The 26,432-nt window shown below is 36.2% G+C and overlaps 1 protein-coding gene across 1 annotated transcript in view; it reads right to left on the bottom strand.

Moving 5' to 3' along the window:
- Positions 1-26,432, bottom strand: part of CNTN3 (contactin 3) — a 353,501-nt gene that overhangs the window by 214,054 nt on the left and 113,015 nt on the right. Inside the window, exons 3-4 of the mRNA XM_047746701.1 lie at positions 25,885-26,011; positions 14,058-14,233 (exon numbers count right to left, since the gene is read on the bottom strand). Coding sequence (XP_047602657.1) covers positions 14,058-14,233; positions 25,885-26,011 — 303 coding nt within the window. The remainder of the gene's footprint in view (positions 1-14,057; positions 14,234-25,884; positions 26,012-26,432) is intronic.

Raw genomic sequence — 26,432 nt, 5'->3', positions numbered from 1 at the left:
CTGACTTGTTAATTTTAGCCATTCTGACTGCTGTGAGGTGATATCTCATGGTGGTTTTGATTTGTATTTCCCTGATGCCGAGTGATATGGAGCACTTTTTCATGTGTCTGTTGGCCATCTGGATGTCTTCTTTGCAGAAATGTCTGTTCATGTCCTCTGCCCATTTCTTGATTGGATTATTTGTTCTTTGGGTGTTGAGTTTGCTAAGTTCTTTATAGATTTTGGACACTAGCCCTTGATCTGATATGTCATTTGCAAATATCTTCTCCCATTCTGTCAGTTGTCTTTTGGTTTTGTTTACTGTTTCCTTTGCTGTGCAAAAGCTTTTGATCTTGATAAAATCCCAAAAGTTCATTTTTGCCCTTGCTTCCCTTGCCTTTGGTGATGTTCCTAGGAAGATGTTGCTGCGGCTGACGTCGAAGAGGTTGCTGCCTGTGTTCTCCTCGAGGATTTTGATGGATTCCTTTCTCACATTGAGATCCTTCATCCATTTTGAGTCTATTTTCGTGTGTGGTGTAAGGAAATGATCCACTTTCATTTTTCTGCATGTGGCTGTCCAATTTTCCCAACACCATTTATTGAAGAGGCTGTCTTTTTTCCAGTGGACATTCTTTCCTGCTTTGTCGAAGATGAGTTGACCATAGAGTTGAGGGTCCATTTCTGGGCTCTCTATTCTGTTCCATTGATCTATGTGTCTGTTTTTGTGCCAGTACCATGCTGTCTTGATGATGACAGCTTTGTAATAGAGCTTGCAGTCCGGAATTGTGATGCCACCAACTTTGGCTTTCTTTTTCAATATTCCTTTGGCTATTCGAGGTCTCTTCTGGTTCCATATACATTTTAGGATTATTTGTTCCATTTCTTTGAAAAAAATGGATGGTACTTTGATAGGAATTGCATTAAATGTGTAGATTGCTTTAGGTAGCATAGACATTTTCACAATATCTATTCTTCCAATCCAGGAGCATGGAACATTTTTCCATTTCTTTGTGTCTTCCTCAATTTCTTTCATGAGTACTTTATAGTTTTCTGAGTATAGATTCTTAGTCTCTTTGGTTAGGTTTATTCCTAGGTATCTTATAGTTTTGGGTGCAATTGTAAATGGGATGGACTCCTTAATTTCTCTTTCTTCTGTCTTGTTGTTGGTGTAGAGAAATGCAACTGATTTCTGTGCATTGATTTTATATCCTGACACTTTACTGAATTCCTGTACAAGTTCTAGCAGTTTTGGAGTGGAGTCTTTTGGGTTTTCCACATATAGTATCATATCATCTGCGAAGAGTGATAGTTTGACTTCTTCTTTGCCGATTTGGATGCCTTTAATTTCCCTTTGTTGTCTGACTGCTGAGGCTAGGACTTCTAGTACGATGTTGAATAGCAGTGGTGATAACGGACATCCCTGCCATGTCCCTGACCTTAGCGGAAAAGCTTTCAGTTTTTCTCCATTGAGAATGATATTTGCGGTGGGTTTTTCATAGATGGCTTTGATAATATTGAGGTATGTGCCCTCTATCCCTGCACTTTGAAGAGTTTTGATCAGGAAGGGATGCTGTACTTTGTCAAATGCTTTTTCAGCATCTATGGAGAGTATCATATGGTTCTTGTTCTTTCTTTTATTAATGTGTTGTATCACATTGATTGATTTGCGGATGTTGAACCAACCTTGCAACCCTGGAATAAATCCCACTTGGTCGTGGTGAATAATCCTTTTAATGTACCGTTGAATCCTATTGGCTAGTATTTTGGCGAGAATTTTTGCATCTGTGTTCATCAAGGATATTGGTCTGTAGTTCTCTTTTTTGATGGGATCCTTGTCTGGTTTTGGGATCAAGGTGATGCTGGCCTCATAAAATGAGTTTGGAAGTTTTCCTTCTATTTCTATTTTTTGGAACAGTTTCAGGAGAATAGGAATTAGTTCTTCTTTAAATGTTTGGTAGAATTCCCCGGGGAAGCCATCTGGCCCTGGGCTTTTGTTTGGGGATTTTTGATGACTGTTTCAATCTCCTTACTGCTTATGGGTCTGTTGAGGCTTTCTATTTCTTCCTGGTTCAGTTGTGGTAGTTTATATGTCTCTAGGAATGCATCCATTTCTTCCAGATTGTCAAATTTGTTGGCATAGAGTTGCTCATAGTATGTTCTTATAATTGTCTGTATTTCTTTGGTGTTCGTTGTGATCTCTCCTCTTTCATTCATGATTTTATTTATTTGGGTCCTCTCTCTTTTCTTTTTGATAAGTCTGGCCAGGGGTTTATCAATCTTATTAATTCTTTCAAAGAACCAGCTCCTCGTTTCGTTGATTTGTTCTATTGCTTTTTGGTTTCTATTTCATTGATTTCTGCTCTGATCTTTATGATTTCTCTTCTGCTGGGTTTAGGGTTTCTTTCCTGTTCTTTCTCCAGCTCCTTTAGGTGTAGGGTTAGGTTGTGTACCTGAGACCTTTCTTGTTTCTTGAGAAAGGCTTGTACCGCTATATATTTTCCTCTCAGGACTGCCTTTGTTGTGTCCCACAGATTCTGAACCGTTGTGTTTTCATTATCATTTGTTTCCATAAATTTTTTCAATTCTTCTTTAATTTCCTGGTTGACCCATTCATTCTTTAGAAGGATGCTGTGTAGTCTCCATGTATTTGGGTTCTTTCCAAATTTCCTCTTGTGATTGAGTTCTAGCTTTAGAGCATTGTGGTCTGAAAATATGCAGGGAATGATCCCAATCTTTTGATACCGGTTGAGACTTGATTTAGGACCAAGAATGTGATCTATTCTGGAGAATGTTCCATGTGCACTAGAGAAGAATGTGTATTCTGTTGCTTTGGGATGAAGTGTTCTGAATATATCTGTGATGTCCATCTGGTCCAGGGTGTCATTTAAGGCCTTGATTTCCTTGTTGATCTTTTGCTTGGATGATCTGTCCATTTCAGTGAGGGGAGTGTTAAAGTCCCCTACTATTATTGTATTATTGTCGATATGTTTCTTTGATTTTGTTATTAATTGGTTTATATAGTTGGCTGCTCCCACGTTAGGGGCATAGATATTTAAAATTGTTAGATCTTCTTGTTGGATAGTTCCTTTGAGTATGATATAGTGTCCTTCCTCATCTCTTATTGTAGTCTTTGGCTTAAAATCTAATTGATCTGATATAAGGATTGCCACTCCTGCTTTCTTCTGATGTCCATTAGCATGGTAAATTCTTTTCCACCCCCTCATTTTAAATCTGGAGGTGTCTTCAGGTTTAAGATGAGTTTCTTGTAGGCAACATATAGATGGGTTTTGTTTTTTTATCCATTCTGGTGCCCTGTGTCTTTTGATTGCGGCATTTAGCCCATTAACATTCAGGGTAACTATTGAGAGATATGAATTTAGTGCCATTGTATTGCCTGTAAGGTGACTGTTATTGTATATTGTCTCTGTTTCTTTCTGATCTACTACTTTTAGGGTCTCTCTTTGCTTAGAGGACCCCTTTAAATATTTCCTGTAGAGCTGGTTTGGTATTTGCAAATTCTTTCAGTTTTTGTTTGTCCTGGAAGCTTTTAATCTCTCCATTTTCGATGATAGCCTAGCTGGATATAGTATTCTTGGCTGCATGTTTTTCTCGTTTAGTACTCTGAATATATCATGCCAGCTCTTTCTGGCCTGCCAGGTCTCTGTGGATAAATCTGCTGCCAATCTAATATTTTTACCATTGTACGTTACAGACTTCTTTTCCCGGGCTGCTTTCAGGATCTTCTCTTTGTCACTAAGACTTGTCAATTTTACTATTAGGTGACGGGGTGTGGACCTATTCTTATTGATCTTGAGGGGGCTTCTCTGAACCTCCTGGATTTTGATGCTTGTTCCCTTTGCCATATTGGGGAAATTCTCTCCAATAATTCTCTCCAATATACCTTCTGCTCCCCTCTCTATTTCCTCTTCTTCTGGAATCCCAATTATTCTAATGTTGGTTCGTCTTATGGTGTCACTTATCTCTCGAATTCTCCCCTCGTGATCCAGTAGCTGTTTGTCCCTCTTTTGCTCAGCTTCTTTATTCTCTGTCATTTGGTCTTCTATATTGCTAATTCTTTCTTCTGCCTCATTTATCCTAGCCGTCAGAGCCTCCATTTTGTTTAAGCTCATTAATAGCTTTTTTGATTTCAACTTGGTTAGATTTTAGTTCTTTTATTTCTCCAGAAAGGGCTTTTATATCTCCCGAGAGGGTTTCTCTAATATCTTCCATGCCTTTTTCGAGCCCGGCTAGAACCTTGAGAATCGTCATTCTGAACTCTGGATCTGACATATTACCAATGTCTGTATTGATTAGGTCCCTAGCCTTTGGTACTGCCTCTTGTTCTTTTTATTGTGGTGAATTTTTCCGCCTTGTCATTTTGTCCAGATAAGAGTATATGAAGGAGCAAGTAAAATAGTAAAAGGGTGGCAACAACCCCAAGAAAATATGCTTTAGCCAAATCAGAAGAGATCCCAAATCGTGGGGGGGGAGAAAAGGGATAAAAAGAGGTTCAGAAAGAAAGAAAAAAAAATTAAAAAAAGAAATCCAATAAAGAAAAAGCATAAAAAGGAAAAAAATATATATATATTAGATAAACTAGTTAAAAATGTTAAAAAAGAAAAGGGTAAAAGTTAAAAAAATTTAGCAGAAGAAGAAAAAAAAATTGAGAAAGAAAAGAAAAAAAAATTAATTTAACTGCATGGCTAAAGAATCATGGGGAGAAAGCCATGAGTTCCGTGCTTTGCTTTCTCCTCCTCTGGAATTCCGCCGCTCTCCTTGGTATTGAAACTACACTCCTTGGTAGGTGAACTTGGTCCTGGCTGGGTTTCTTGCTAATATTCTGGGGGAGGGGCCTGTTGTAGTGATTCTCAAGCGTCTTTGCCCCAGGCGGAGTTGCACTGCCCTTACCTGGGTCGGACTGAGTAATCCGCTTGGGTTTGCTTTCGGAACTTTTGTTCCCTGAGCGCTTTCCGTAGAGTTCCGGAGGGCGGGAATGAAGATGGCGGCCTCCCGGTCTCCGGCCCGGAGGAGCCGAGAGCCCGGGGGCCCCCCTCCTCAGTGCGCACCCAAAGAACAGCGCCCAATGACTCCCGCCACCCTGGCCTCCGGCCGCGCTCCGAGCTGACCGAGCCTGCGACTGGTTCAAGGTAACCCCAAGCTGAGAATCACTCCTCGGCTCTGTCTCTGTAGCCGGCTTCCCCGTTCTAATACTTGTGAGCTCTGTGACACTCAGACACCCCCGATCCTTCTGTGACCCTGCGGGACCTGAGGCCGTGCTGACCCCGCCGGGGCTTCACCCCAGTTAAGCCTCTGGAGCGATGTCCCTCAGCGGAACAGACTTTTAAAAGTCCTGATTTTGTGCTCCATTGCTCCGCCGCTCGCCGGGAGCCAGCCCCTCCCCCGGAGGTCTATCTTCCCGTCGCTTTGGATTCACTTCTCCGCCAGTCCTACCTTGCAGAAAGTGGCTGATTTTCTGTTTCTAGAGTTGCTGTTCTTCTTCTCTTCGATCTCCCTTTGGATTTGTAGGTGTTTGTAATCTTTAGATAAGCTATCTAGCTGATCTCCCACTACCTGAAGTAGTCTCAGCCTGCTACTTCTCCGCCATCTTGACTCCTTCCCGAATACTGACCTATTTTAAATTTTGATCCCATAAAATCCTCTGAAAACATGCCCTAAGTTAATGCATATTCAAATATTAATCAATTGGTGATTAGCTCCTTCTCAGCCCTCCAGTTTCAAACAATGGCAGTGAAATGTTTATTTGTTGTGGAGATCTGGAAGAGGGGTGGCTCTAAAACTGACTGGCCTATGCTCATCTAAACTCAATCTAGTCAGAGTACAGTAAGTAGAATAAAGTGTGGATTTCCCTATTTTTAATTTTGTGCTTTTGTAAGACTTTTTAAATGTTGTGTTTCATAAACCTCATAAAAAGACCACCTCACATCACGGTGGTGGCAAGGTGGTGGCATGAGACTCTTGTTAGAGCATCAGTTATCAGATTTGATGGTCAAGTGATGTTTAAACTAAAAAAAAAAAAAAATCAAGAAGTAGCAATATAAGCAAGTTACTTATTTAAAAATGAGATAAATATCACAAGAGCCAAAGAGTTGAAAGTCATTTTCTTTAGGAAAGGAGAAATAAACAGGATATGGACAGAAACCCGAAGTTTTCCTTAAACAAACAAGCAAAAACAAATATAAAAAAGCAAACAAAAAACTGTGTAGAAGTTTGCACATGCTACATTATTTATTTCTGATATAAAAGAAAAACTAGAAAATAAAAGGAATAGGATCAGTAATGTCTAATTCAGGGAATTAAAAATTTCAACAAAAAGAGTTAATAACAAAAGAACAGTATTCTGGAGAAAGCTATATAGTTTTAAATACTACAAAGTCCTCTATTGTTGGAAATATTGCTTAACTATAGACTTTGTTAAGCATGCATACTGAAATCTCTAGGGCAATTACTAGAAGAAAATAAATAAGGTGTCTAACTTTCAATGTTACTGAGGGGGGAAGAAATTTGTAATCAGTCCAAACAAAGAGAAGAAAACAAAAAAAATCAGAATATATTAATAGAGCAATATCAATATATTAACACCTAAATTCTAAGGCAAACAATTTATTAGGGATAGTTGGTCACCTCATGTTGACCAAAAATATTCCTATTATAAATTTTTACACATCAATAATTCACTAAATACATAAGGCAAAAATACAAAAATACTGGGGCGCCTGGGTGGCTCAGTGGGTTAAAGCCTCTGCCTTCAGCTTAGGTCATGATCCCAGGGTCCTGGAATCAAGCCCCGCATCATCTGAGCTCTACTCAGCAGGGAGCCTGCTTCCCTTCCCCTCTTTCTGCCTGCTTTTCTGCCTACTTGTGATTTCTGTCTGTCAAATAAATAAAATCTTTAAAAAAATACAAAAATACTAGGATAAACAGAAATTGTAATTGTATGAAACTGACTGATTAGATAAAGCATCAGTAATGAGATACACAGTTTCAGCAACACAACAAGTTTAACCCAATTAACAGAGAGAACGCTGCTCTGATCCATGGGTCAACAAGGTTAGAAATCAGTAACAAGGAATGTCTGGGTGGCTCAGTTGGTTAAGCCTCTGCCTTAGGCTCAGGTCATGATCCCAGAGTCCTGGAATCCAATCACATGTTGGGCTCCCAGCTCACTGGGGAGCCTGTTTCTCCCTCTGCACATCCCTCCCTCACCCCCACTTATGCCACTCTGGTGCGCACGTGCTCTGTCTCAAATAAACAAAATCTTTAAAAAAATGGAAATCAGTAACAAAATATGACTGGGAAAACTCCATTATGTTTGGAAATTCAAAAATATATCTGATAACTCATGGATCCAAGAGGAAAATCAAAATGAAATTATATCATTTGTAAATCCTAACCACAATAAATGAGCTAAATATCAAAGCCCTGGTGACAGCTAAAACAATGATTTCAGGACAATTTAAAGCCATATATATTTGTAGTAGAACATTAGAATGGTAGGAAAGTAACCATATAACTTAAGTGATTAAAAAAAGAAAAATCTAAGAAGTGGGGAAAAAGCAAATGAAATACAAAGATTGAAAAGTGAAAAATAATGCCAAATTCTGACAAGTTTGATTAAAAAGAGTACTGAAATAACACTTAAAAAGAATGAAACAGGGAAGTATATATAGATAAAGCAGAGATAAGAATGATAATAAAGGGAAATGTTTTGATACCACTTCTTGCCAATACATTAGAAAACATAAAAAAAGGATGAAATTCCTAGAAAAACCACAACTTTGCATAAAGAAAAAGATGATATGACTACTCCTGTAACTATTCAAAAGACTCATTCAATAGTTAAAATATTTCTTCAGTGAAAACTCCAAGCCTAGATGGTTTTATTTGTAAGTTCTACTTCTTCATCAAGCAACAGATAATTCTAATATTTCTCAAATTTTTCTCCAGGTCATTTTTAGAGGTGAAATAATTTTGATACTAAAGCCAAAGAAAGGACAGTATAAGAGAATATAGAAAGAAAATCTCCTATATGAATATATATGCAAAAATGCAAAAAAAAAATATTGGCAAACACATACCACCCATTTATTTAAAAAACTTACATAAAAGCCAAGAGGAAACTAACCCAAGAATAAAAGATTAGTTAATATTAAAAACTGTTTACTACATTAACAATTTAAAGAAGAAAAAACAGCATGAATTTTCCAGTAAAAGTAGAAAAAGCACTTAAAAAAATAAAACATTCATGATAAAACCTAACCTGGAGAAGATCTGCCTTAACTTGATAAACAGCACTTACAAAATCTAAAGGACACATCATATGAAATGGTGAAAACTTACTCTTAATTCATTTTCTTTAAAATCAGAAATAAAATAGGAATATCTACCATCAATGTATTTAACACTGTCTTAGGATAGAGAAAATGCAGTCATTTAAAAAGACCAAAAAGATGCAAGGGCTGATAAGGAAACAAAGACTCTCATTATTTGCAGCTAATTCTCCAAAAACATCAAAAGAAATCAAAGACAAGGATCGTACATTGCATTCTGGGTGGTTAAGAACAGACTCTTCAATCAATTGGGCTGCTAAGGTGACTTCTCATATTAGAATAATATAAATGAGTACTTCTTTCTCACAGGATATACAAAATCAATTCCAGATAATTAAAGACTTAAATATAAAGAGCAAAACATTAAACTTTTATAAATAGATTTAAGGAGAATGTCTTTAGCACTTTGGGATAAAAGAGAAAAATTTTCAAACAGCTCATAAGAGAACATAAGCTATAAAGAAAAAGATTGATACTTTAATTCAAAATTAAGAACATTTGTTCATCATTTGACAGCATCAACAGAAAAAAAGAAAAACAAATCTAGCCACTAAAAAGATGATTAATTGAAAGTGTACAAAAAATTCCTGCCAGAAAGAAAGAAAGAAAATCCAGATCACCGAAACATAAATGGTCACAAACACAGAAAAGGAACTTAACATCATTGTAATCATAGAAATGCAAATTAAACCACAATGAAATACAATTTTATATTCATTAGATTTGCACAAATTAAAAAAATGAACAATAACCAGCATTAGCAAGGATGTAGACCAACAGATACAACCATAATGTTGAGGGGACAAAAATGTAGATGCATGCATACTGTATGATGCCATTGTGTAGAAGCTCAAAATATTAAAAAGGTGAAATAATTTAACATCTATTTAGAAAAACACATGTATATTCAAGGAATAAAAAAAATCATATTTAATTCAGAATAGTGAATACCTATTGGGAGGGGAAACAAGTGAAGAAAATGTCAAGAGGATGAGTTAGCAGGTAGATTTAACTGGACTTCAAATGGTTTAAATCTAGGGCACCTAGGTGGCTCAGTTGGTTAAGCAATTGTCTTTGGCTCAGGTCATGATCCCAGAGTCCCAGGATCAAGCCCTGCATCCGGCTCCCTGCTCAGTAGGGAGTCTGCTTCTCCCTCTGACACTCTCCCCTCTTGTGCTCTCGCTCTCTCTCTCTCTCTCAAATAAGTGAATAAAATCTTAAAAAAAAAATGCTTTAAATCTTAGGTGGTGGCTACACAGACATTCTTTGCAATTTCTCCATGCCACTTGTCCATGTAATATAGTTCATTATTAAAAATATACTGTACCCAAAAAAAAATATATATATACTGTACCACAAAATGGCCAAAATAAAAACATTTTAATAATTAAAAGAAATTCAGGAATAAGACAAATAAAACTAATTATTAATAAAGCAAAGATATTTGGGAATTTGGAGGTACTATCCTAATCTGCTGTGATTGGAATTAAGAATTTGGAAAAACATCTTCAAATATATTAAGCAAGTATCAAAAATTATACAATGTAGCATAATAGCAAATAATTGAGAAAGCCTGTAACTCAAACACTACATCACTTTACATATTTCTCCCTTCGATAGATTTCCTAACTGTTCCACAAATAATCTACTAGAAGAGGTTGAGAATGACTACAAAAAGCAGACTTCTTAAATTATAAATGGCCTTTTCACTTTGATTTTATTAAAAACACTATTTTCAAGCAACTTGAAAATTAAGATAAAATTTCCTTCCATTTTCACCAGCTTTTTAAGTGGCACATTGACTATACTTTCAATTACTCATTTACCCATGAAGCACAATTTAAATATTTTCTCCATAAAAAAGAGAAACAAAAAAAATTACTAAGCATGCAAAGGCAATCAAGAGGGGGACATATAGTAAACAAGCAGGACATTTTTCAGTGTCAACATGTTACCATCCATTTGCCTGCAGCAAAGACAGTCAGAATTCCCCTGAAGTCATGAGCATCTTACCAATACAAGAGTCTCGATCCTAATTCCTTTTTTGGTTAATATATCACATCCCTTCAAGGCTGCCAAGTTAAAGCAGTCCCCTCTTATAACTGGTTATTTGAAATCTCTGATATATTAAATATCCCCCACCTCTTTTCCCACTATCTTTGGCTTCTTTACCTGTATCTCAACTATATGAATTTAAAAATACATTTTTTTACTTTTCCAATCTAATGTGGCAGTAGGCTTAGGATACACAAAATTTGTTCTTGTAACTTCCCCAAAACACTTATGAACTTCCCCCACCCCTGCCAACTGCAAAAGCAAAGCTAACGAAAGAATCTCACTGTCCACCAAGACAGCTAAGCAATCTCATGCCCAAGCATCAGAACAAGTAAAGCTTGTGAGGCAGATGAAAAAAGACTGTAGGGAAACCTAAAGAATAGCACCAAACAAACAATGGAGGACTTTTTTTGAAGCTTTTAGTGGGTGTGCAAAGACTGAAAGGTCCAGTCACTCTTAGGCAGACCCATTTCTAAGGGATATGCCTGCAGAGAGCTAAAGGACAAGGTAATGTCTGCAGAGAGGGATAAGGTAGTATCTTCCTTTAGCTAAGATGAAGAGCAGCTTGCTCACTGCTTGCTATAAAAGAGGTAAGATCTCAGCCCCGTGTTCCTCAGCTATGCATATGGTATCTATCCCAGCCATATCTTACCACCTCTGTTGGACTTGAGGGCAAGGGCAACTGATGTGTGCTCCCTCCTTCACCAGTGAGTAATAAAACTCTTTGTTATTGACCCAGGAATATAGTGTCTTCTGATAGCATCCGTGAAACAGAAGCAGGCCAGCTTATTAGCTTGTAAGTAGGGAAAATAAAATTCCAGACTTAACAACTATATCCTACTTTGTCTGTAAAGTACTGGCTAGGAAGTAGGAAAAGACTAGAAGGGGCACGGTATAATTTTAGAAGTATTTCCAAATAAGCCATACTCTACTATGAAGAATAGACTGAGGGGGGGAAATATTCTTTAAGTTAATTATACTTCTTCAGATATTATAAAGTATCAAGAATCTATAATAGCAAAATATCACTGTATAAAAGGAATAAAGTATTTGGTGAAAGACTCCTAAAATAGGGAATCAGACTGCGAATTGTACATTCTCCTAGAGATCTGAGAAGACAATCTGACCTCTTCATGCAGAGAAGCAAGCAGGACCAGGGTAATCCCCTCACATCACCTGTTGATAAAGGTGAGCTTTGGATAAAATTTGCCTTAGGTGCACTGAAAATATTAAGCATAAAAATGAAAAAAAAAAATGATAGTAGAAAAAAAGACTGCCTGTGGATCGAAAAGAGCATTTCAGAAAACTGACTATACCTTCAAAAGAAAACAAACAAACAGATGTGGCCTCTGTGAATCAGGAACAGAAATTCATTGGAAGGAACAGCATGAGATAAAGAGTATTTCAAGAAATAAGACAAAAAAGCCAAGATACAGGGTATCAGTGTTTTTTTTAAATATAAATAAATCTAAAAGTTATAAAAGAAGGAATATTTCCAGAACTATGTACAAAATAATATTCAAATATGATAAACTAATTTTTCACATTCTATGTGAAGTAAATCAAAAGAGAGTTAAACCTAGCTATATGTTGGAAAAATGCATGTTTTTAACTAAAGGAATGAAGAAAAAAATGATCTCGGATGCAACCAACATGTGATACAAAAAGCAAACAAAAAAGGAGTTGGTGGTGAGCTCCTAAGAAATAGAAGTGATTCTGACCCCAGACTTGTGTTCAGCAACACTAATTCCAGAAGGCAATAGAACATCACATTGGAATTCTTCAGCAGTTTGGGATGCAACCTTTGTATCATCCAAAAGGTATCTTCATACTTAAGTCAATATAATGACATTCCTTAAAATGCAAGAGGATGAAACATAGTTATATTTTTATTTTTATTTATTTTTTTAAGGATTTTTATTTATTTATTTGACAGACAGAGATCACAAGTAGGCAGAGGGGCAGGCAGAGAGAGAGGAAGGGAAGCAGACTCCCCACTAAGCAGAGAGCCCGATGCGGGGTTCGAACCCAGGACACTGGGACCATGACCGAGGCCGAAGGCAGAGGCTTTAACCCACTGAGCCATCCAGACAACCCCATAGTTATATTTTTAAATGTAACTTATTAATTGTTAAATAATTAAAAATTGAGAAATTAAAAAAAATTAGGATGCAAGAATGGGAAGAGGTCTTGTGGCTGGCATTGCAACTAGGTAAAACATTGCTATCTCATTGATTCTGGCAAAATTCTGGTTAAAAATAATATGCACATATAAAATTATTCATGAGAAAAACAGTATATATACACTTACTATATACATACACACCTGTATATATACATAATACCTAATACATATGTATGCCTTGTGTGTGTGTGTGTGTATCAAAATGGCCTATGTATGAAAATGGCATAATAAGAATCTAAATCAAAGACCATAGAAATCATTAAGACAGCAAAGTATATGGTAAGGGAAAAAAAGGAACTGAACTTGTTTAAAATGCAGGGACTCTGAAAAAATAATTTAGATTTAAAATTATGGCTACTAGAGATGTATATACAAAACACCTTGGTAAACTTACAGGCCAACTGAAATTTGCATAATATAAATCTAACATCTGGCCCTCAAAATACCCGGGAAAGACACAGTTCTAAATCAGAGAACCAGAAACACTGTTCACAGAGGAAAACAAAGTGAAAACAATGGGAAGAGCAAATAAATAAGAAAAACAGAGCATGCAGAATAGAACATCAAGAATAAAGCCAACCTTTGTCATTACAACACAGAAAGTTACAGAATAAGCCATGCATTAAACAACACATCATCAATTTATTAATGGCTTGTGGCTGTGGAGGGAGACTACTACCCCATTATAAGAACACATGCATTCCAATTTCAGAGTTACCGAGGTATAAAGAACTAAGAGAAACCTCATAACCGAGATAATCCTGATAATGCATTACTTTAAAAATACATAGTTAAAACAAAGGAAGAGAGTCTAGTAAGAAGAAACAAAAAGTAGAAAGTAGTCAAAAAATATTTCAGGAAGATAAAAAGCTAAATGAGGTCTCTGGTCCCTATTCTAAATTCCCTGGGCAAAGAAGGTGATTTTCTCAGGTTGGGCCATGAGTTCACCCAGGTCCAATTAACACTGGTACGAAGGTGTCTTCCAGAGCCAGGTCGAAGTGAGGCTTACCCCTAAGGTCACCGTGAGCTGGGCCAAACTGCATGGGAAGTCAACAAGATGTCACATTCTTTTCTTTTTCATGGTCTTTGTGCCTTAAGTATCTTCAGATTTGTCAGATATAATTCTCTAATTTCAAAATTCTCAGAGAGCAAGGACCATGTCTGACAATTCTTTCAATTTCTTTTTAGTTCAAATTCAATATGGGATACAGGGTAGCTACTCCGTGAACATATTCTTACCTGGATTCTTCTTCCCGTCCTAAACAGAATCCTTCCAAAAATAGTAAAATAGAAAATATACCCACACACATTTTAAGCTCTGATTCATACAGTAAGTACACAGAGATCCAAAAGATCATATTGAACTGTTCCTCAGCCAATTTATTCAATTAATAAAATACACGTACTGTTTCTAAAATCCAAAATGACCACACAAACTCAGTTAGCCTTTTTAAATGTTGACTTGCTGGACACGGTGAACATAAACTTACAGGCAAACTGGAGTTTAGCTTCTCTGCTGACAATCGTTCCAAGCGAATTTGTTGCGAAACACTGGTAACTTCCTGTATCCCAATTTCTGTTGGGGTTAATAACCACAAGATTTCCTCCGTTCAACTTATAACGGTATTCCATACTCAGATTAATATCACTTCCATTCAGCTGCCATCTGTAAAACAAATGTCAAGGTTTTTTCCCCTCTTAGTATATTTAAATTAAAAAAAAAACCTCTACATTATAAAGTCCACTTTAAACATCACCTCCCTTACAAATAAAAGGCAATAAATAAATTATTCCATTGTGACATGTCTGAAGCTCAAACATGGCCCATGTATCAGAAACAAAAGATTCAAACATGGTGAAAGCAAATCAGAATAACAACTAAAATTTAAGGATTTTTCACGATTTTCTGAAGGGGGAGAATAATTTGTTCACTAGGGAAAAATGAGGCTAGGTCTGTATAGGCAGAGATGAAGTAGAAAGTGGAGGTAATTACCTCATGTACTTCAGGCCAATCTCATGCTGCCGATGAAGGGGGGAAAGAGCACACTTCTTTGATTTATTCAGACTGACTGAGCACATTTAATAAATTAATTGGATAAGTGCTCAACTATCCATTTCAATTTGTCTGGGTAAATACCCATCCCTGAGGCACTCTCCACTCTTCTCAGCCATCACAATGCTATTTACTAAATGGTACACCACCATAAAAAACCCTAAATGCCACCTAGGGGGTCTCACACAGTAAAGGCATTAACCCCAGAGCCATATTTATCAATGGGAAGCCTGAAGAAAAAAGGAAAAAGAAAAGATGCTGGTTTTTGAAGAGTTTTTAAACAGAAAATCTAGGGTTCTTTTAAAAAAGATTTATTTATTTGAGAGAGAAGGGGAGAGAAAGAGTAGGAGGAGGGGCAGAGCGAGAGGGAGAGAGACAATCTCAAGCGGACTCCCTGCTGAGTGTGGAACCTGATATGGGGCTCGATCTCATGACCCTGAGATCATGACTGAAACCAAAGCTGGAGACTTAACTGACTGAGTCACCAAGGTATCTCCAGAAAAAACAGTTTTTAAACAGTGAGCATACTTGACACGTCAGAGTAGACTTCACCTTTAAAAACTCAGAAATAGGGATGCCTGGGTGGCTTGGTTGTTAAGCATCTGCCTTCAGCTTGGGTCATGGTCCTGGTATCAAATCCCACATCAGGCTCCCTGCTTGGCGGGAAAGCCTACTTCTCCCTCTCTAAATTCCCCTGCTTGTGTTCCCTCTCTCGCTGTGTCTCTCTCTGTCAAATAAATAAATAAATTCTTTTAAAAATAATTAAAATTAAAAAAATAAAAACTCAGAAATATCCCATAGTCTTAACACACCCACTATATAAATTAGAGCCATTTACCTCCTAGAAGACTTAATGTTTATAGTAAAAAGAAACCACTATCAGTTCTATAAATTTTTGTGTATTAAAACAACAATCACTGGGGCGCCTGGGTGGCTGGCCTCAGGGTCCTGGGATTGAGCCCCACATTGGGCCCTCTGCTCAGCAGGGAGTTTGCTTCCCCCCTCTCTATCTGCCTGCCTCTCTGCCTACTTGTGATCTCTCTCTCTCTGTTAAATAAATAAAACCTTTAAAAAATCAAATCAAAACAAAACAAAAAAAAAACAACAATCATCTCAGTTGTTCTTTGTAACTTTGAGAAGTTGGGTAATCTAATACTCATTTTATAGATGAATATTTCAATGAAAAGTTGAGTAAGATGTCAATTGTTCCCAAATAAATCACTGTTGGATCAGAAGTAGTTCTCATCTGAATTCTAGTCCAGAGTCCTTTCATCATGTCATGCGCGATCTAAAAATTGTTGTATTAATATATAAAATATTTAACCTAAACATATTACATGCTCTAAAAGCAAATAAAGACATGAAATATTAACATTATCACAAATGAAATTATGCAAAGGTAAATGAAATATTAGCTGTCAAAAGTAATGAATTTAGTATGGAAAATCTCAAGTAATCATGAAACACTTAATAAAATATAATCTGATACCATTTATATGAAGTTGTAAAACATGGGAAAATTATAAACCTCCACTTCAAGGTATTTTAAAGCTCTCATGGGGAAAGTGGGGTATGTTCAGGGGGCAAATACTAGGAAATTTAGATTTTTGGTTTTCTTTCTTGAAGAGTGGTTTTATGGATATTCATACTGGACTAGATTATATGTTTATCTCACTTTCTATATCTGAATAATACATAATAAAATTGTAATGATAGAAACCATAGGAAGTGAACAAATGTATAAGTTTAGCCCCATGTTGCAATGAATTCTCAGGCAGGTACACATGTAGACAAACAACATGGGGAAGACATATTCCTACACATGCTGGGCTTGACTTTGAGAGAATCAATAGGACAATAAATCACAAGTTGGGGGGAGGGTTGAATTTTTAAGCTGTAAATGGCTTGTCAGATTCTGAGCAACTTCATGCTTGCAATGGGAAAAACTTCTCTAAAGATGTGCATAATTCCACATACTTTTGAAAGGAAGACTTCCATGACAAAAGGTACTTGGTGTTTTTGTTCCCTATAAAATAGAGTTTGTATGGGAAAAAAGGATTTTAGCTTTAGAGTTAAAATGTTTATGGCCTGACTAAGCATGCCTGATGGCTTCATTTGAAAATTATGCTTTTGTGTTGAGCTGATGAATAAAAAAGGTATAGTGGCTATGTGGAAAATTGTAAAGATAAATAAAAATATGGAGAAGCCCTTTTTCTTACCTGTTTAATAGCTGGAAAGATTTAAGAGATCGTAAAGTACGTGGGAGAATACTTTATTTCAGTAAGTGTCTAAGATCTAAAAGCTATCATCCCAAAGCTTTGACTAAACAACTAAAATGGAAAAGATTTTTGTATGCTTAAATGTTTCTTACTTCCTTTAGCTCAATCTTCAGCATACGGACTGAATCCCTAGATTATTTCATTAGGTGAAAAGGTAAAATCTATTCTCTTTTAAATGTTTCTGCTCTAACAAAAGTAAGAGCACTTTCGCTTTAACAAACTCTTCAGAGCTAAGATTTACATGACATACCCCAAAGAATGCTAATTCTCTCTTAACAAGGTGATATAATTATTTCTCTCCTTCTTAACACTATTCATCATTAACTAGACCTCATCCCCAGGTGATGTAAAATTTCTCAATATCTTATTAAACATTAATTGTTTTTCCTCTTGTTGAAAGTATGTGAATTAGAAAGGGCTGTATTTATTTAAACTCTGAATGTGTAAGGAATCTCTAGGCCTGAAATTCCAAAAATTATCATATCCTGAGAATATAATGTGCTTGTGTTCCCAAAGCAAAATATTCATATTTGGGCCTGATTTCTAAATATTTCTGAGATTATCTTCTGTACAAGAAACATTCAAGAAAACTGAAGACAGACAAACATACTCCTTTTACAAAGTATGTGTCCAATAAATCTATAAATTACATAAACTGTCTTTGTAGTAAATTGTAGTCAACTGTGCAGAGTTCATGAACACAACATGTGGTAACCAAGTGTGACAGGTGAATGTCACAGTTAGGCCATGAATTTGGGAAGCTTTTAGAGGTAGATACTATGTTTTAGATTTGCACAGTCACGATTCTCTGTAATAAATGCAGATGTCCACTTTTATGAATCAAATGTGAAGTTCATGAGAAACTCTAAATTCAAGAATGAAATCTTTTTGAAATGACAGAATTGTGTAAAAATTCATGAAAGTAACATTTGCATACCCAAATTCCATTCCAAAAGGCTTAATGCAGTGATCTGGAGCAAAAGAAGACAGCACCATGGCTCTTGAGGCTGCATACACCAGCATTTCAATCCTATAACATTTACATTGTGCTCTAGGAACAGACTAACCTTGTAGCTTTAGTTCAGTGGTAAATGTCACAAGATTAAGCACCTTTGTATAATCATCATGTTGTAACACTCTTGAATGATCTTAGGAGTTCACTGCCAGCCTTCAGTGTTCAAATGCTCATTCTATACAAATTAGGATTTGCTTTTAGAATCCACAAATGAGAAATGGTTTAATATTCATATTTCACAAATCTACTGATTTTCAGGCGATGAGCTCTCATCCCTTTGCATATCTTGGTGTGAAGGTTATATGTGAATTTGCTTCTGGGCCAATACATAGGAGTTGGGAGCTGGAATGAGAAGTCTGGGCTTCACACTCTGCTAGCCTTCCTGAGATAACATGAATCTTATCAATCCACCTCTTAAAATCTCTCTGCATCCTATACACAGCAAGATGCTGGTATCTCCTGACTGGAGAGAGGCTGGGGAGGTAGAGTAAGGAGACTGGGGCAAGCCTATTCAATGGAATGGTAGAAGTCTATGGCCAATCTCCTTCTAAACATTTTTTTTAATAGAATTTCTTTAAAACATCATGCATGCCCTTGAGCTAACAGGTTTTGAATTTTGAATGTTAACAGCATAAGGTAGCCGACACAGAAGCTATTACAACTGGCAGTTACTACTTCCTCATGATGAAAACTATACTTGTTACTTCTGGGAAATACACTAAAACGTCAGTGACTGAGTGTAGAAGAACCAATGCCTTCCAATACGAAGAACAAACTATGCGTGTGTGTGTGTGTGTGTGTGCGTGTGCGTGTGTGCACGCACAAACATGAATTTATATGATAAGTTCAACCAGTATGAAAAGCCTAAACTTTCAGAGTTGAAAAATGCTTTTGAGAGCATGACCTGCCAAGAACAATGACTGTGTGAATCAGTCATCAGCAGTCATGACTGCTAAATTCCCACCATCAGCCATAATAGGGGATACACAGTAGGTGCTTATAGAAGTTTCGTGAGTGGAGTATAACCTAGCAATAACCATGACATATAGTCATCCCTCACTGTGGTCATCCATATTAACAATAAACATCTCAAAGATGAGGAATGAATGCATATTTATTTTCATTTACCTTATTAGTTATTATTTATTACAATACCAGTTATTACAGAAGATGGCACGTCTTACGCAAAACCTCACTAGCGTCAACAACAATCATGAATATAAGCATAGATCTATCTCGTTGGTATAATTCAAGGCATCAAGCCCTAAACAGCATCTTTCACTAGAACATGACAAGGTTAGAGACTGTTCCCCTTTGAAAAATGAAACTAACAAAACTGAGTGACTTCAGGTGATTTTCAAAATAATCCCCAGATATAAATTACCTCACCGTTGATTATACAAAGGCAATGTCCTTCAGGATATCTACCCTATCCCACCAAATCTGGTCAGGAAAACGGAAATACGAATAATATGCTGGTGAAAAAACTAATGTCACATGGTAGACTTCAACATAAAACAAAGTGAGAAGAACAAAATAATTTATTGAAATCTTTAGGGAAGTGGGGCTAGGTTTGGGAAATAAGCCCACACTAAACACTTGTTAAATCAACAGGCAATACTTTATTTGGGGTTTGACAGGAAAATTAGGAATTTAATCACAGAAGCAATTTGCGGTTTTAGATGCGGCTTTCAAGTTAATAAGCAAATGCATTTGTGTTCAAATGCAATGTTTGTTAATATGTTTACTGAAGTGATGAGAATAATTGCAGCCCTTGAAAGAATGAATGTTTGAATTTGCATATTCAATACTTTATCCAAAAATAACTAGTTAGGCTTCAGAAATAATTGCCAAAGATAAAAATGAGTTAAATTGCAATGTTGTGTTTTTAAAAATTAAGTCTTTAAAATGTGTTTTATGACATAGATTCCCATTTCTCACTCATTGATAAGTTTTAAGCATATATATTTAAGAAAAAAAAAAATCCACTGGGATTAAAAGCAACTCTTCAGTTTACAGAGTTACAGCCTGGTTCCAATTGATCAGTGATTGCCTTAAAATTATTCCTACAAGAATTACAGACAAGGTGTGCTATTCCTGTCTTCTTTGCCTCACTCACTCCCTTTGAAGAGCCCGCTCCTTACATGACCTGGCCTGGCCACTCAGAACAATCCAATCTCGGCCTCAGTGATTAGTTAAGAATACGAATGTGACCCAACTGATTTAACTTGATTTTGACCAATACATTTTCCTTCCTCCTCACCATACTTCAAAAACACAAGAAAGAAGAACAACAAATGGTGTGAATTAATTTTGACACTCCCATCTGTGATATCTAAAATCTAACTTCTACATTTTTCTTGGGTTATAGACTGCTCACACTATAAGCCACGTTTTTATTTCTGACAGCATTCGGAACTTTTGATGGCACTAACAGGAAGGACGTCCTCTTTTTCCAGCTGCTATGGGGAGGACGTAAGTAGGCCTCGTGTTCTTTTGTCACTTCATGGGCGATCTGTCTTAAAATGGAGCCAAAAAAGGGAATCAGTCCAAACTTAGAATACGCTATAAAATGTACTACTGACCACTTCTCACCCTCTGATCTTTCATGACATTCTTGACTTCTAACATGATCTAATACCAAATTTGCTTTGTTTTCTCCCATTTTGCATTCCATTTTTTTTCATGCTCCACATTAGCAGGCACTGTTGGCTAGGTATTTGGGAGGTAAGGAGGAAGAACATATAGTCCTCACCTTTAAGGGAGTTATATCCTACTGAGACAATTGCAAATTTTGATAAGTTTTACCATACAGGTAGGCAAAGGTACAATGGGCATCATCACAGCATGAGACCCAACCCAGAAGATACTGAGAAGGCTTCATGAGAGACATGGTAATGCAGACAAGTTTAAAATGCCTGGTAAGAGATGCTGTCTCCCTCAGCTTCCCTTGAGCACTATAGATATTCTTTACTTTTTAATGGTTAGCAATCATTCCAACCATGTGCAGATTTCATTGATTTTAGTGCCTGACTATGGGTATGGGGACGAGAACTCATCAGCTGAAGAAATCAGGATGCTAAAAGTTGTTGCGCATGAACATAAACGCAGAGAACTGAGCCCAGTAACCCAGCAGAAAGGATTGTATCTCCTTAAGGGCCAAGAGAATTAGAGGAACAAAAACCTCTTATTTGCCTTGAAGCAAGCAGCATAAAAGTGAAATAACAGTGACTTTAGATCTTACATGGCAACAATGTATATGTAAGGGACAAACTGCATATAATAAAAATTATACTTAAAATATATATCAGATATTATTACACAGAATATAGAGTATATTATACACAGTCCATATGCTGTATTTTATATTGTACATGTAGAAAACATAGCATATAGAAATACAGTACATATATAGAGCCACATGTTACTATATGTGGTACCATGCACAGTGGTACATTATGTGTGTGTATGTACATATGCGTGTGTGACTCTGTATGTATAGACAATAAATCACCTCAGACTTCACTTCCTTACATTTTACTCTTTCAATAAACACGAGCAGAAATTAGTCTCTTTTATTTTCTATCTTATACTGAATGCATTTAGTAGACTTTTGGCAAATTCCATTATAGGGAATCATACCTAAAAGGGAGAAACTGTGGCAGGGGACATGATATTTTGCAATGATATTTAGTCCTTATAACTAGTATATCGATATTTTTTACACTGTACCTTATTAACACAGTTTACTTATCATATAGAGCTGGAAGAAAATAATGTTGGGATTATTTCCTTTTGAGGAGAAAAAACAAAAGAGCTACAGTTTCGAGGGTTAGTCTAGAGCAGTGCCATCCAAAAGAACTTTCAAGAAGCATAAAAGTGATCATTGGTTCCTTCTTGTACAGTAGCTATTGGCCACACATGCCTACTCAGCACTTAAAATAAGGCTGTGTAGAGGAGCCTGGGTGGCTCAGTTTGTTAAGTGTCTGCCTTTGGCTCAGGTCATGGTCTTCGGGTCCTGGGATCAGAGCCCATGTCAGGGTCCTGGCTCATAAGGGAGTCTGCTTCTCCTTCTGCTCTTCCCCCAACTCGTGCTCTCTCTCTCTCCAATGAATAAATAAAATCTTAAAAAGGAAAAAAAAAAAGAAGGCTGCCTTGACTTAAAAATATATTTTTAATCTAACTGATCTAACTCTATAGGGTCAACTTCTGGCTACTAGCTACCATATTGGACAACATAGGTTTTCAATCTCAAGCTAGACTAAATGTGGAAAACATAAAGCCCACGTAGGACATAGTTCACTTGAAGCATTATTTTCTTTGGCCTACATCATGATTAAAAAGAAAGGTGGAGTTAACACTTGAAGGAGAGTTTCTGAAGAAAAAAATACCTGAATTTTAAAAGATCTCTTGAAAAGCTTTTGCTACACTGGCCTGGGATTCCTGGATGGTAACTAGTGGCCAGTGCTGAGAAGCAGTCATGATGATTCAATAGGCTTCTGACTAAGTGTTGGACAGTTTCCAGTTATTATTCAAAGTGTCTATATGTTCTTAAGGCACATCCACCTCTTTTAGCTCTGTTACTTGCCTGGTCCCCAGAGGCATTTGGATACGTGTTTCCTTTAAAGGCTGACTGACATCAGTACAAGCGACCATGGATGTTCCTATTTGGGGGTCTTTCATCTGAGCAAATGGTAAGCATTTATAACCCCATGAAAAGTCAGAGAAAGCCCCTCCCATTTAAAAATGTTATTAATACTCCCTCAGGGTAATCTCTTTCAGCGTCATCGGCAATTACAACGAGAATGAATACTAATTAACCTTTAAATATAGACTTTGGGGCTTAGGTGGGGAGATGCAAAGGAAAGAATAAGATTCTCAATTAAACCCTAACACAAGTAATTTCTCTGGAGAATTTCTGAACTTTTGGATTTCTAAGATGGCCAATTAAGAGTTCTTTTTACCCAGTGGGATAACCAAGAAAAGATCTCTCATCAGACAAATTTGTCTCAGTCTACAAGACAGGCTGTGGGCTTACAAAGGATAGTCTTTTCTAAGACTATTAAACTTTATTCTGAATCATAGGAAACATGTTTGGATTGTCTTTAACTTGTCATTTCACACGAACCACTGATTTTCTTCCATGGTATCTATCTATCTAACGGCTTACATTTAAAAATACTTATAAAAAACATCAGGTTTCTCTGATTTCATGTAAAAAAGAAAATCCCCATTTTTATGTCTTCAGTGTTATTCCACACTTAAACCATTTATCTGTAGTTTTTAAAGGATAGTAAAAAAATAAGAATAAGCAAGCATATTTTCTTCTGAAATACTTAAAGAATATTATAGAACGTAACAAGACTGACTATGAACATCAAAAGCTAGGAGAAAAAAACAGGCTATAATGGAAGGTATTTTCCAAATAGATAAGGTCATAATTACAGCCTACATTATTCTATACTCTCATTTGCTCTATCAGTATAACCTCTTATACAGATAACATGAAAAATGGAGTTGCTATAGGAAAGCCTAATATTTTCACAATGTAAAGAGGTTCTCTTGTGGTTTTTCAAGGTCTTGACTTCTAGTGACTAAAAACCCTTAGTTTAAGTGGAATTTTATATTGGTTACAAGTCTTAACTTTAGAAAATCTTTAGAGCTATAATGAAAGTGTCTGCTCTATTTGGCTACAAACCAAAGTTCTTTAAAACAATACCTAGCATGTTAAATTTCTGCAATTATCCGGTATAAAAGGGATGATCAATTTAAGTCATATATCTCCTAGTCTCAGAAACAGATTTTGTTTAAACTGCAACATACATCATCTCAGGGCACATTATAAAACATACGAAGCTCTATGTAAATGGCAGGACCTCTTCATGCACATTTTATACATGTTGTCAGTATGCTTAAAAACACACTCTCTGGCATTACAATAAATACACAATATATAAAGGAGTGATTGCAACAAAAGACTATTTCTGGATTTCTGAGCTCGAGATTTCTCGCTATTTGGTAAAATTTTACAAACATAATTAAACTCTTCCTTTAGAAATACACTCCGGTCTGACAAAATCTTATATCTAATGACAATGTTTCAGCTGAACACATTTATCATCAAATTATTCATAAGATAAATGCTAGGAATACAACTTTACTGACAACAGAGAAACAGCCCACAGATGAGTCATTCATATGGACTCTATCATATTACAGTCATATCTAAAAGGAGAATCTTCTGTTTCAGGGAGAAACAAATGGATAAATTTGGAAAATGGTAGAATGTCCTATGAAAATGCTGGGGGGAAATGTTTCCAGTATAACATCTTATTAAAGTTGATCTGTTCATCTTTCCCCCAAAGAGGAAAATATTTTCAGATGTTGCTTCTGCTTATATCTGATTAATTGAACTATATTAATACAGATTCTTGTTTTTTTTTTTAATCCTCTGCTATACTTTTCTTATTTCTATAGGGTGAGGAGGAGGCAGAGAGAAAACTTTTTATCACCTCTGCCATTTCTTTTTTTTTTTTTTTTAATATTTTATTTATTTATTTGAGAGAGAGAGAGAGAGGCAGTGAGAGAGAGCATGAGCGAGGAGAAGGTCAGAGGGAGAAGCAGACTCCCCGTGGAGCTGGGAGCCTGATGCGGGACTCGATCCCGGGACTCCAGGATCATGACCTGAGCCAAAGGCAGTCGCTTAACCAACTGAGCCACCCAGGCGCCCTATCACCTCTGCCATTTCTGACCAGTAACCTGGAATCATTGCTTATTTTGGTGCAAGTATCCAGCAGGTGCTCAATAAGCACATCTTGAATATTGTTTAAAGAGACTGACCTTGGTTCCTTCCAGATGCAAAAATACAACGGTCTACCTTCTAAACCAAGGTTAACCCAATTTAACAAGGAATGTTGGCTTCTATTACTTACATGGATTAAGAAAACAAAAGAAGTTCAATAAGATCTATATGACTACTCTAAACACTTAGAATTTTATTAATACAGGCTGAACTATGCTTGTTCTGCAGGTTATAGAAAACGTTTTGCCAAGAAACTAATACTGTAAACAGAGTTTTCAAGACAAATGCTCACAGTATTCAAAAGAGCATATTATTTTCAAGGTGCCTCAAGCATTTTTTCGTAGCCACTTATATGAAAGCAGCATATGCTCTTTATAAATAATTCATTTCTTCATTAAATTGGGTCACCTAAGCACACCTAACAGTAAAAATTGTTAATCTTGTGTTCTTTAAAAAAGTAAATACCATCCCATCCAAATAAGCTACCATCGTCCCCCAAATGTTAATACTTTTATCTTAAGGTGATGGGAATTCAGATTTTTTTTTCTTCTTTCTTCCTTACACCTTTCTGTGATGTTTGAAGGTTTTCAGTGAACAAATATTCACATAATCTGAAAAACACATACTTTTACATAAAAAAACCCCTACTAAGTCAAATATAATTTCTCTCCAGGAAAAATTAAAATTACTTTAGTAAGAGTGTTATTTTATTCTTCTATACTTAATGAATCTTCAAACACATAGTAAAATGGTAGAGGAAGAAGTCTAAGCGCTAAAAGGTATTTTTTTTTTTCAACTATGATTTCTAAATACCTTTGGAACATCTGGTTTTATCCCCACAATGGATATATATTATTCCAATGACTACATATACACACATGTTTATACATTAAATTGCACTATAAATGAGTAAATAGAACATTGTTTACTTAAGAGATTCTACCGTGTCTCCTTTAAATCAAGAACTCCTATAAAGTGAATAATCAATCAAATATATACAGTAGGGATCCAAATGTATACGTATGACATCTGCTGAACATGACATACAACTACAGTTCCATGTATTCTTTCTTAGTGATGCCATGAATATACTGAAACAAAACAAAACAAAAAAGTTATAATTGCCACATTGTTTTCATAATTTGGATTTGCAAACTTGTCACTGTACCTGTAATGAGGTGAGGGGTTGCCTCTTGCTTCACAATTTAAAGTTATTTTTTTATCCTCTGAACCCACAGGGAAAATGCTGTTGCTGGGCTCTCTGATAAACACTGGACCTTGCAAGAGCAGCTCACCTGTATGGGTGGGAGACATCCAAAATAAACAATCACAGTAAGTAAAAGGTACTGCAAAATCTGTATTCTAGAATCAAAGAAGAAAAACAAGTAACAAGTATCTGCTCTTTCAAAAAAAAAAAAAAGACGACGAAGAAAAAAAAAGAAAAAGCAGATATTGCTTCCCTTGTCCACGGAACACACTCTGCAGGCAGTGCTTTGCTAATGAGCATCAGTGAAACCGCTGACAGCCTAGTAACATGGATGCAACAATGAAAACTAGTATTGAAAAACACTGCCACATTAATAAAATTACTTTAAAGTATAAATAAGGTGATACTAATTACTTTTTATAATATAAACTCTTACCTAACTTTTCACTGGTGAATATTCTATTACAGAAGGTCTTTCTGTCCTAAGGGTCTTTACCAAGACTAGCTGA

Source organism: Lutra lutra, chromosome 1, assembly GCF_902655055.1.
Source record: "Lutra lutra chromosome 1, mLutLut1.2, whole genome shotgun sequence".
In the NCBI taxonomy this organism is placed as follows: domain Eukaryota; kingdom Metazoa; phylum Chordata; class Mammalia; order Carnivora; family Mustelidae; genus Lutra; species Lutra lutra.
The sequence above is the reverse complement of the archived record's forward strand: the minus strand, read 5'-3'. Positions and strand labels throughout refer to the sequence as shown.